A 12,117-nucleotide genomic window follows, 5' to 3' on the forward strand; every position below is an offset into this window, starting at 1 on the left:
AGGGTCGGCAGCGTGCTCAAGGTCACACAGCAGACTGGTGGGGCAGGCACCACGAGGCTCTCCCTCCCCCATTTCACCTTCTACATGGAGCCATCAATGAGTAACCTGGCCATTTCTCAGACTTCCTGAAGAAGGGTTCTTTAAACTCTGAGCTCTTCCTGCATCTCCCCAGGCCTTAGGGAAGTAGGACCCCCTCTCTCACTGGCCTGAATTAACCTCTGAACCCCGGGCCAGGGGAGGGAAGATCAACGAATGACACAATGCTGGCCTTCACTGGATTGGGAGTCAGAAAACTGGATCCTGACTCTTTTCCCCTGTCGGGGCTCGGCTCCTGATCTATAAAATGAGGGGTAGGTCCTTGCTGCCACTGTAGCAGTTCCTTGAACCGACACCCCAGACCAGCAGGCTCTGCGGCCCAGCCTGGCTGGGACATCCGGGAGCTGTTGAGCACTCTCCCCTGGCAGGGAGGAGGTGAGCATTAGGGAAGGGAGCTGCCAGTGGCCGGAGAAAGATCCCAGGGAGCAAGCAAAAGACTAAGATCACACCGACTGCACATGCACATGCACAGCAGCCACAGGAGACAGAGCTTACCGTCCGCATTCATAAAGGAGCTAAGTATTCACCCCTGCAAGCTCAGAGGGGCTATGGCTAGGTATTCACCCCTGCAAGCTCAGAGGGACTGTGTGTAAATGCTGTGCCCTGAGCCACCGCTGGAAAGTGGAGGGTTAGGAGGACCAGTCTTTTTTTTTTTCTTTTAAATTTTTAATTTTCAATTGAAGTGTAGTCGACATACGTATTTTATCCGTTTCAAGTGCACAACATAGTGATTGGACATTTCTGTATGCTAGTCCGATTATACATCCTACTACATTTGTGCTGCCAAAGCCGTTTTGACATTATTATTCCATAATTTTCAATTACCCACATTCCTGGAAGGGGCCTTTGACCAAACCATTAAGTGACCAAACCAATTAGTCTATTTCAGTCTGGCTCTGGGATGTATCTGGGACTTCTTTTCCCTTGGCAGCAGTACGCCGTTCTCAAGAAATGTGTTTAGGCTGAGTTTTGGAATGCCCAGGCACAGCCCTGCTGAAGCAGCTGGGGAGGGCAGGCCGTTGCTGGGGGGGACACACAGGCTTTCCTGTGCCACAGCCGTCCCCAGGAAACGGGACACGTCTCCATCCCCCGGGAACCGCAGGCCCAAGATGGGCTGCGCCCTCCCCAGCCCCAGCTGGTAAGTGGCAGGTTCAAATCATGCCCCGGGGCTGGCAGGAGATGCAGGAAGGGGCCTTCCCAGGCCAGTTTCCCTCCAGCCTCTCCTTTCTGTTTTCTCATCCCTTCCTGGCTGTCCCTGAGCCCGGGGACAAAAATCTTCCCTGCGGGCATCCCAGAACGACAAGGTGAGAAGGTACAAATGGAAGAGAGGGAGGCCAAGATGGGGCAGTCCACCGTGACCGTGGCCCTCCCCCGCAACCCCACCCTTCCCCAGCCTCCTGCTGCTGCACTGTCATCCCAGCCCTACCTAAGGCTTTATGTCTGGCCTCTGTCTCTGTCTCTGACTCTCTGTCTGTCACGTACCACAACTCCCGCATCAGGCCCCTCTAAGTCTCCAGGCCATCCTGTGTGGGGTGACAAGGCAAGCCTTCCCCAAGCACGTTTCCCATCTGGGCAGCAACAGCCAGCACCCCTGGATGGAACAGCAGCTCAGGGCCAAGCGCGGTGCCAGGCACGGGGCCCGCAGTGAACAGGTGACACACATGCCTTGGGAAGCTCGCCACGGAGCCAGGAGCCAGCAGGTATCCCAGGAAGGGCTGGAAGCTGCCAGAGGGACCCCTGGGGGCTCGTGTTCCAGCCATCACAGCTGTTCCCGCTGGTTCCTAGTGGGGTCTGTGGCCCAGCACCAGCTCTTTTACACACACGCGCGCACACACACACACTCCCTCTCTCTCCCTCTCTCTGTCCTCCACGGAAGCACAGCATGACTTAGGAATTACCAAGATGAAGACCTGGGTTCGAGTCCAGATGCTCGGCTGCTTTACTCTCTCAGTCCTAGTTTACGCATGGGTCCAGCAGGCACCGTCGCCCTGGGCCTGTGAGCTAAGGTTTGCTGTCATTTTCTTTTCCCGCAGCTCTCCTGGACATGCTCACTTGCTGATCCTATGTCCCATTCCCACAGGGCTTGTCCACACTCACTTCTACTTTTCATTCCTTCAGGACTTCACTACAGGGCTCTTTTGTTTGCTTGTTTGTTTGTTTTTTAAGATTCTATTTGTTTATTTGAGAGAGAGAGAGCACGAGCCAGCAGGGGTTGGTGGGGAGCAGAAGTGGAGGGGGAAGCAGACTCTCCACTGAGCAGGGAGCCTGAAGCGGGGTCTTGACCCCAGGACCCCGGGATTGGGGCCTGAGCTGAAGGTAGACACTTAACGGACTGAGTCACCCGGGCACCCCTACAGGGCTGGTCATTAGCCACATTCGTCTGGGTCTTTCAGGGCCACAGTGATAACGTGTGAACTCTTCACCAAAGTCTGCCCTTGACTTGGGGTGTCCACGCTTTACTGCAGAGTGGTGAGTGAGGTGGTGGAGAGCTCACCCCACCCCGTGTGTGCACGCTCGATGGGGAGAATAGTGGAGGGAGAGAGGGGGACCTTCTTGCTATCCCTGAAGTCAGGCCAGCCAGGAAGCTGCCGGGTTCATCTTGTGCAGGCAAAGGAACAGGAAAGAGAGAGTGAGCCATCATGAGAAGCCTGCCGCGTTCATCACCTGTGGAGACGTGGACATCCCCTCCGCGCCGGGTGCCAGGGAGTGAAGGGGGACCCGAGGCCAGTTGCAGAGGCAGAAATGCACAAAGCTCAGTGGGCCCCCCAAGCTGTCAGCAGGGGAAGGGGGGCCAGGAGAGACCTGAGCAGGCCTCCTCACGACACCACCCTCCTGACCCTCCTTCTAGTGGCTGGGGTGAAGTGTGGCCAGAGTCCGCATCTTCCTGCTCACACAGAGTTGGGAACAGACAGGGGTCATGATCAGTGATCTCCCCAGCAGATCAGCCTGGAAACAAGAAAAGAGGAAGTAATGAACTAGTGCTATCGGCAGAGGCCTTCTGATAAAGGAAGTAATCAAAGATGGACCAAAAGGAGAAGCAGAGAGCCAGAGGGGGCAGAGGCATGACCTTCAAGGGAAAGGCATAGCTGAGAGCTCTCCTGGGGCCTCCCTCTTTGCCTTAATGTGCTGGAACCTCAGGTCTTCTCGCCACACGCCCCTGCCACCTCTCCAGGTCCAGATGCCAGAACTTTTCATAATCTGAAAATCTTCCGTTATAACCTTTTTGTTCCAGAACCTTCTTCTTCTTCTTCTTCTTTTGTTTTAAAAGTAGGCTCTATGCCCAGTGTGGTGCTTGAACTCACAACTCTGAGATCAAGAGTAGTATATTCTGCCGACTGAGCCAGCCAGGCATCCCCAGAACCTTCTTCCTACCCAATGTCCTTCACCCATATTAGCCTTTCAGAGTGGTTCCAGAAAAACACTAGACATCCTTCCTTTCTCAGAGTCTGGTTATTAGGTAAGGCGTACCAACATGATCTTGACAGAGCCCTAAGACATACCATTCACTCGCTCACTCGGGTTCCATTCACTTCCCCTCATTCCTGAGGGGAACAGGCCTCAGCCTGCCTGTTGTGGGCTCCTCTGCAGGAAGGTCAGCCTCCCAGATACCTCTCATTGAGGACAGCCACAAGGACTCCATTCCAGAAACTTGCAGAGCCAAGATCTCTGCCCAAGGGCCAGGGGGATGGGGTGGAGGAAGGTGCCAAATTACCCAAATACCTTGGCTTCGGGCTTTGGTTCAGGTGGTTTTAGTTGGCGCCTGGGAAGGGCCCTTTGGCCATTCCTGTGTGGGGAGAGCACACTGCAGCCCTGCTGGGGAGGGGAGGGGTTCGGGCTCCGCCCCAGGCCCCACCCCCACAGTTTCCCCAATATGGCACATTACCTTGGGATGCTCAAAGCAGATGCCCCTCACACATCTGTGAGAGGGACAGAAAGAGCTCTGTGTATAATAGTTTATGAGTAAACTATTCATTTATTATTTTAAAGGTTTTATTTTTAAGTCCTCTTTCCGCCCATCGTGGGGCTCGAACTCAAAACCCCAAGATCAAGGGTCACATGACTCTACTGACTGAGCCAGCCAGGTGCCCCTCTACCTAAGCAATTTAAAACTGCTTGTACGTGAAACAGGAGCAGTTACACTTCCTTCAGTGCATATCGTGGGCCGCCTCTGTGCGGCAGGGACTGCAACCCGAGAAGACGGGGGACACAAGGGACATCGCATCTGCAAGCTCCAAGCTAATGACAGAGCTTCTTCTGCAGCCCTCTCCCCTCTTCTACCAGAGGCATTCCCAAGGCTGCCCGGCGGGGGGAGGACAAGGAGGGGGCTCTGTATTTGAAGAACCCAGAGCCCCTCCCCCTGACTCACGCCTCTGCCCCTGCAGCCTGGCCCAGTCATTATGGGCCCTCTTCACGTCCACGCTGGCCATCTCGCTGGTGTTTGCCATCATCCCCTTATGCCGAGACGTGCAGGTGCTGGCCTCAGTCATGGCGCTGGCGGGCCTGGCCATGGGCTGCATCGACACCGTGGCCAACATGCAGCTGGTAAGGATCTACCAGAAGGACTCGGCCGTCTTCCTCCAGGTGAGTCCACTCGTGGGCATGGGGCTGCGTGGTGGGAGGCCACGGGGTGCTCCCTGGGCCCTGGCCACCTCTCCTGGGCCCCTCCCCGGGGCTAGGTGTCTTTTACTTTAGGCCAGGTGGTGATGCGGTAGGAGACCAGTCATGATCTCTGGACTTGGGTCTCCTCCTCTCTCAAAGGCGGCCATGCTCCCTGTGTGCCGGGTGGTCACGGGAGTCTAGGCGCCCCCCAAAGAGGTTCTTTGTGAACCCGAGAGTGCTGTGATGGCAAGACGGGAGGGCTTGTTGTTTCCTCGACTCCTTCCCCCTCTCTGTATTTCCCTTCCTGTCCAGCCCTGCCCTTTATCAAGCCCCCGTCCTTATGGGGGTGTTAGCTGGTCGATGTTATCATGGGGCCAGCCCGCAGGTGTGGTTAAGATTTGGGAAAGAAGGAAGTGGAAGAGAGGAGAAGGGCCACTGTCACCCAAGTTCTCCCAGACCAAGAAGGTCGTGGAGAGGAACATCTCTCCTCACCTCTCCTGCTTCCCTATTGCTCCCCCACTCTGGGACCAGGCAGGGGCTCCCCAGATGGGGCACAAAGTGGGGGATGGGCTAGGAAGCGTGAGCCATCCCCCTTACCCCCACCACTTCTCTTCCCTCCTCAGGTTCTCCATTTCTTTGTGGGCTTCGGTGCTCTGCTGAGCCCCCTGATTGCCGACCCCTTCCTGTCTGAGGCCAACTGCTTGCCTGCCAACGGCACAGCCAACAGCACCTCCGGCAGTCACCTGTTCCACGCGTCCAGGGTCCTGGGCCAGCACCATGCCGAGGTGTGGCGTTTGTCCAACCAGTCACTCTCCAAGCTGCCTCCGCAGGACAGAGCCGGGACCCGTGTGTCCTACGCTTTCTGGATCATGGCCCTGATCAATGTGAGTGCCACGAGGGGAGGGCTGGGTGGGGACAAGTGGACAGTCACACTTACCAGGCCATACCAGCTCCCAGGGTAGACTCTTCTGATTATGAGCAACGTGCTGGCCTGTGGGAAAGCAAGGGGATGGGAAAACTGACCCCCTCCACGGAGGTATCTGAAGGCAAAGGGGGGGGTCACAGGAGGTCATTTCGAAGGTCCTTGCTGGGGACAATCCATGACTGTGATCTCAAGGGAGATAAAGCCGTGAGCAGGTTTAGCACAATGGAATCAGGGTCAACTTTCAAACCATCTGAGGCTCCATGGGAAACCAGCTCTTTTCCTCCGAGGCCAGACAAAGCACATCCAGGGACAGAGCCCTGTATGATGTCAGGCTCTTCCCCAGGGCCCTTCATCGTCGGTGGGATTCTCCTGCGCCCTGGTGTGAGGTGGGCTCCTGCGGAGGCTGGGGGATGGACGAGATGACCTCTGAGGGGTCCTGCCTACACCAAGGCTGCCATAGAGCAGAGCAGAGAGGCCACTCACGGTGACTGGGTCAGTTACTGAGGCCGCTCTGCTGCCCAGCTGCCGTCCTCCCCATCAGCCTGACTGAGGCTGGCTAGAAACCCCTGGTGCTCTGCAACAGGTCCCTGCAGAGGAGCCCAGGCTGTGGCCAGAGGTACCTCTGCCCTCTCTCCAGCTGGGGAAGCACCGTCAGGAGCCAGGAGCACCAGCAACAGACTAGGACTCCTGGCTGGGGCCCGGCCTGGGCTGGCAATGCCGATAGAGTACTCCAGAGGGCCATTTGCCTGGCTGTGGGTGGAGGACCAGATGGCTTGTCATGACTGAGGGCCTCCGTTGGCTCCAGGCAGACTTGTCCCCCCTCCAGGGATAGGCAGGCTGGGTTCAGGCACCCAGCTGCTGTTGGGCCTCAAAGTGACGGGGAACATGTCACACTGAATGGGGTCTCTGAGATCACCCAGTCCTGCGGAGCAGCAGAGAGGGGGTGGCACGCCGTCCCTGGGACCATCGGTGGCTAGCAAGGACCCGATCAGTGGCTAGCAACGCTCTGGCCGGGCCGGAACCCTGGGTCCCCGCACAGACCCCCTTCCTCCTGCCCCAGAGTCAGCGCTCATTTTTCCTTTCTTCTGCTTTGTAATTTTCCTTGTATCAGAATCTTCCCTCAGCGCTCTCCAAAACCCAGGCCCCATCTTTTGCTCTTTCCATGTTCTGCCCGTGCCGATCGTTGCTTTGGAAACAATACAGCATTGGGCCTGTGGCTACCAAGAGGGGACCTGTTTGGAGCACTGTCCAAACAATGTCGAAGCTAAGACTCTGGGATTAGGAAACTGGAAGGTCCGGCTTAAGTGGCCGGTCTGTTTTCTGTTGCCCCACGAGGTGCAGACTGGAGGCGCTTGGCTGCAGGATGTCCGGACTTCCATACTGGAAGATAAACAGTGCAGCCCAGAAGAGAACGGGGCCGTGCACGCTTGTGGGCATGAATGTTCACACTCACTCACACATGCACCCGCACAGCCCACCTGCACAGCCCACCCAGCACTCTCTGACTTTGAAGGCGGAGCTCGCCTCCTCTGAATGGGCTTCTCATAAAAGCAGTGTTCCGCGGGGCCAGTCCCCCGTGTCGTCCTTCCCACCACGTGCCTCCCTGGAAAGCCCCACTTGCAGTGACCAGGCTCTTTACAGCTGTTTCCCCTTGGCCTTCACTCCGGCCTTCTCCTGCTGCAGGCCTCTGTGTGAGGGTTTCCTGTTTCCCCCATCAGACTGGAGGGAGGGCTTGTCTCCTCCATCAGACCCAGACTCCTGAGGGGGGGGGTCATCTCCTCCCCCTTGGGCCTGATGTGTGGTGTTGCCGTGGCGTGTCTGGCCTGGACGCAGCTCCGAGTATGGAGGGAGCTCCCTCAGGGACAGCACTGCAGGGAGGGGCCAGCACTAGGCTGGTGTTCTTGGGGGGGGCACCCCTGGGAAAATGCCCCCATGCGCCAGCCTGGCTCCAGGGACTGGGGCCTGCTGCCTCCCGCGTCCACAGTGGCTGCGCCCATCAGGGTGGGGGGGGTTGGAGAGGGCCTCTGGGGAGCTTCCGCAGCCCCCCGGACTTCCTCTCTTTCCTGAGCGAAGGGAACCGGGAAGAAGCTGTGGCAGGAAGCAGAGGTCGGACTTGACAAGAGCTTCCTGGAGGCGGGGGAGCTTGGATGCAGGCAGGGCACCCGAGGGAGGCGGCGGAGGCTTCTCCAGGCAACCACAGAGGCAGGAGACACCTCTCATTGCTCTGGGGGTTCCCGAAACCCCAGCGGCTTAGTGGGACTAGCCGCACGCGGAACACCGGGCTTGTGTGTACATGCTGCTCGGAGCCCGCATCAAAAGCAGCGCCTGTCTCCGCTTTCTAGTTTGGACACGAGGTCCCTGTGGACAGGCTCTGTACCTCCTCGGAATAACCTCAACCAGACAAGCCCTGAGGGGGCCTTGGCCCTGGACACAGTCAAGGCGCCCAGGCCCCCCTCCCACTCTGCCCCTCATCGACCGTGTGACCAGGCATTAAGGCTTTTAGGGTCTGTAGCTTCCTGTTCTGATCTCTTCCCGTTGCAACAGGTCATGACTGAGTCATAACTTTGAGCCTCAGTCACCACATCTGGAAAATGGGCATAGTAAACAAACGCAAGCTGTCTTTGTAAAGTGTCACATGATGTCCCGGCATGAAGCAGTGTGGGGGCACCATTCAGGGTAAGGATCTTAGAAACGAGTTTATCTCTGGCCCCTCTCCAGGACCAGAGCCCTGGTATGAGTCCGAGCCTGGCATGGGACAAGGAGCTGTCTGCCAGAAAACGGATGTGGTTAAGGCTGGGCCGCAATTAAACCAGTCTGCGCTGGGTCAACACACCTGGCGCCCTTGGCCAGGGACGGTGTATTTCCCAGGTGGACACCCTGGGGAAAGAGCTGTCTTCCATCAGGACTGTGCAGACGCTCGCTGTTCGACCGTGTGGTGGTGTCTGCTGCGGGCCAGGCTCGGGAAGGGGCCCGCCTGACAGGAATGGGGCTCTCTTGACCCTCTGCCCAACCCCAGCTCCCGGTGCCCCTGGCCGTGCTGTTTCTGCTGTCCAAAGAGCGGCTGCTGGCCTGCTGCCCCCAGAGGAGACCCCTGCTCCTGTCTGCCGACGAGCTGGCGCTGGAGACGCAGCCTCCGGAGAAGGAAGATGCCTCCTCCCTGTCCTCCAAGTTTCAGCCACACCCAGGTGGGAGCTCTAATGACCTCTGCCACCCACAGCCCCACACCGAGGCTGCCCTGGTGTCCCCTTACCCCAGAGGACGAACGTAGATCCCATCCTGGGTAATGGTGGCTGGAAACAAGCCACAGCACTGCTGGCCTGGCGAGAAGGGGCTGGAGCGATCCTGCCGAAGCGTGCGGGTTCGGGTTGCCATCCAACAGCCCCAGCCTCCCCTCTGCCTAGACCGACCTGCATGACCTGGGCTGAGTTACTGGATCGCTCAGAGGCTTGCCTCCACCAGGACTGAGAGGGCCGTCCCTAACAGGTGGTGGAAGTTAGTAGAAGGTGGGAGGCGGGACATGGTCCCCATTCTGCCAGGCTCTCTACCTGCCAGCTGCTTCTCCCGGGCCTACAGGGGGGAAAGGAGCAGGAGCTGAAACTCACCCTTGTCCTTGTGTCTCCTCCAGGCCACGAGGACCTGTTCAGCTGCTGCCAGAGGAAGAATTTCAAAGGAGCCCCTTATTCCTTCTTCGCCATCCACATCACAGCGGCCCTGGTCCTGTTCATGACCGACGGGATGACGGTGAGCCTGCCCTCCTCCCGGGAGACTCCAGCTGGGGGTAGCAAGAGAAAGAGCCAAGCACCGTGGTTTCCCAAAGGCCTCACCTCTATTGCAGTGGATTCAAACATTTATGCTAAGTGGGGGAGACTGTCTGCAGAATTGTTCGCAGCCCCTTGGTACTATCTCTTCTGTCCTAGCCCATTGTCTTTATTTTCCCTAACTCTGTGGCTAGGGGCTTCTCTGGTTTGTTCCCAAGGGTGGGCTACCCACATTTTTTTTAAAGGGGCAGAGCCCAGGGGCACTTGGGTGTCTCAGTCAGTGAAACGTCTGCCTTCGGCTCAGGTTATGATCCCAAGGTCCTGGGATCGAGCCCTACATCGGGCTCTCTGCTCAGCAGGGAGTCTCCTTCTCCCACTGGCCCTCTCCCTTTCCCCCCACCGCTTGTGCACATACACTCTCTCAAATAAACAAAAAAATCTTAAAAAAAAAAAAATAAGTAAATGGGCAGAGCCCTATTTCTCCAGGTAGAGGTCACGCCGTGTAAACCCAAGGGCACTCTGCTTCCTGGAACACATTCCAAACCCCAGCTTCTCAAGCCGTGTGGTAAACAAGCGACAGGCAGGACTGGGCCCAGCTCCGTGAGCCACAGGGGCCTCTGCTACTCTAGTTAGTGTCTGTCCTCAGAAGTCTCGTAGGATTCGGTCGGGGTCCTTTTGAATGGCTGACCGGATTAACTGACTACCACATCAGGGTCTCTCCAAAGAGGAGGCCCCAGGAGACAGATGGGCCAGGGGGAAATACACGTGCTAGCCCTGGTCGACTTCCAACTCTCGGTGTGACCTCGGGCAGCTCACTTCTCTCTGCCCCCTCATCTGTCAAATGAGACACTCTGACACCCCTTTTGTTCAGCCGTGGTACCCTTCCTTCCTGTGGCATCCTCATAGATAAGACATGTGGTGGAAGTCTGCTCCGGTGGAGGGACCGGGTGCAGTGCCCGCGTGCTCAGACCTCCCGGGGCCCCCTGTGGAGACCCAGAGAGGCCCCCTCCCCCACCCCACCACTGCCTCCCTTGGCTTGCCCCTCAGGACAGGTGCAGTCTGTAAGCTGTGGCATGGCACGGGTCCTGTCCTCAACTTAGGCCTGCATGTGTCTGGCGACTCTGGCTCCAAGCCCCCCCCTTTCACTGAGGCTCTAGGAGCAGGACCAGTCCTTCCTCAGCCCTCAGCACACCTGCCTCCACCCTGGGTTTCCTTTTCTGAGGGTCCAGCTGCCCCGCAGGTGTGCTCAGCAGGGCCTGTCTCTCCCCAGGGCGAGTATTCAGCCTTTGTGTACAGCTATGCAGTGGAGAAGCCGCTCTCTGTGGGGCACAAGGTGGCTGGTTACCTCCCCAGCCTCTTCTGGGGCTTCATCACCCTGGGTCGGCTCATCTCCATTCCCATCTCTTCCAAACTGAAGCCGGTCACCATGGTTTTCATCAATGTGGTAAGTGGCCTCCTATCACTTCCTGGAAGCACAGGAGGGCTATTTACTCCTGGCCCTCCTGCTGCCCCAGGACATTTGCTCAGGACTGGACTCTGCCAGCAGAGCAGGAATGTAGTAGATGGAGGAAAGCAGAAGTGAGAGGCGCTGGTGAGGAAGGGATGGAAACCAGAAGGGGGAGCCTCTCTGTGTGACCTTGGTAAAACCTCTTTCCCTCTCTGATTCTCTGATTTTTGTACCCATAAAAGAAAGGGGCTGTAAGAGGTGGTTACTGCTGTGAATGGAGCAGATCCCAGGGCACAAGCTGCCAAGGGTACAAGGGAAGCAGGTGCAGGCCTTGGTCCTCCTGTGTCCTCTTGGCGCCCAGCTGGTGAGAACCCCATGGCCACCCGAATCACCATCTCTGGGCTGGAACCTCAGAATCTGCATTTTGAAATTCTCCCAGATGACTCTTCATAGCCAGACTAGAAGGGAGGATGGCATTCAGGGAACTGGCCCGTCTCGACAGCTGGGTGTCCTGGCCCAAACCTTCAGACCTGATGTGTGTCCGTGTCAGCATCTGTGATGAAGGGTCTAAATTACAGATTCCTGTAAGGTCATCTAGCCCAGCCTCCCTTCCAGGGCTCCAGGCACGTCTATAACATCCCCTCTAGGGGTCCACAGCCTGCTTACATACCTGCCGTGACTGGGAACTCATCCCTTTCCAGGTAGCCAAATCCACTGTCAAAAAGTACTTCCCTGCGTTGAGTTTCCAGCGGAAAGGGGGTCGGGAAATAATGCTGGGGCTACAGAGACCAGAGACCATGAGCTGCAAGAAAGGCCTTATCGTTAGCTTTGTGCTGGTCGATGACCTCTAAGAAAGAAATTCCCGTTCACTGTAGATGGGAGGTAGTGTGGGCAGAAGCCAAACTTGAGAGGGAGAGGGAGACAGGAAGTGGAGGTGTGACTGTGGCAAATATTTCTGAGCTGGAGAGAGTTCTGCTTGACAGGAGCCTGTGTGTAGGCAGAGGAGAAAGGGAGGAAGCCTGGGAGGAGGGGTCTGGGCAGATGCCATTGTTAGAGAGGAAGGGCCCTGGGGTAGGAATGGAGAAGGGAGCATGAAGCTCAGTGAGGAGGAGGCCGAGGGGGTGCTCCAGGGAAGGAGCAGGTCATGGGGTGGAAGAGTCGGGGTACATGTGCTCCAGGTGGCCAGCCTCTGCGAGACCCAAGGTCAGCTGCTTAGACAGAGGACAGTGGGGTGGGACTCTGAGTCTGGGGGGAGAAGAACATCTGAAGCCCCCATATGACTTAGCCATTGA

The 12,117-nt window shown here is 57.4% G+C and overlaps 1 protein-coding gene across 2 annotated transcripts in view; it reads left to right on the top strand.

Moving 5' to 3' along the window:
* MFSD4A (major facilitator superfamily domain containing 4A) overlaps positions 1-12,117 on the top strand; it is a 30,199-nt gene that overhangs the window by 6,369 nt on the left and 11,713 nt on the right. For both annotated transcript variants that reach the window (XM_082702116.1, XM_082702117.1), the window contains exons 2-6: positions 4,479-4,677; positions 5,319-5,579; positions 8,637-8,805; positions 9,246-9,361; positions 10,649-10,822. In XM_082702116.1, the coding sequence (XP_082558242.1) occupies positions 4,479-4,677; positions 5,319-5,579; positions 8,637-8,805; positions 9,246-9,361; positions 10,649-10,822 (919 nt within the window). The remainder of the gene's footprint in view (positions 1-4,478; positions 4,678-5,318; positions 5,580-8,636; positions 8,806-9,245; positions 9,362-10,648; positions 10,823-12,117) is intronic.

This window comes from Mustela nivalis (genome assembly GCF_964662115.1).
Source record: "Mustela nivalis genome assembly, chromosome: 16".
NCBI classification, from domain to species: domain Eukaryota; kingdom Metazoa; phylum Chordata; class Mammalia; order Carnivora; family Mustelidae; genus Mustela; species Mustela nivalis.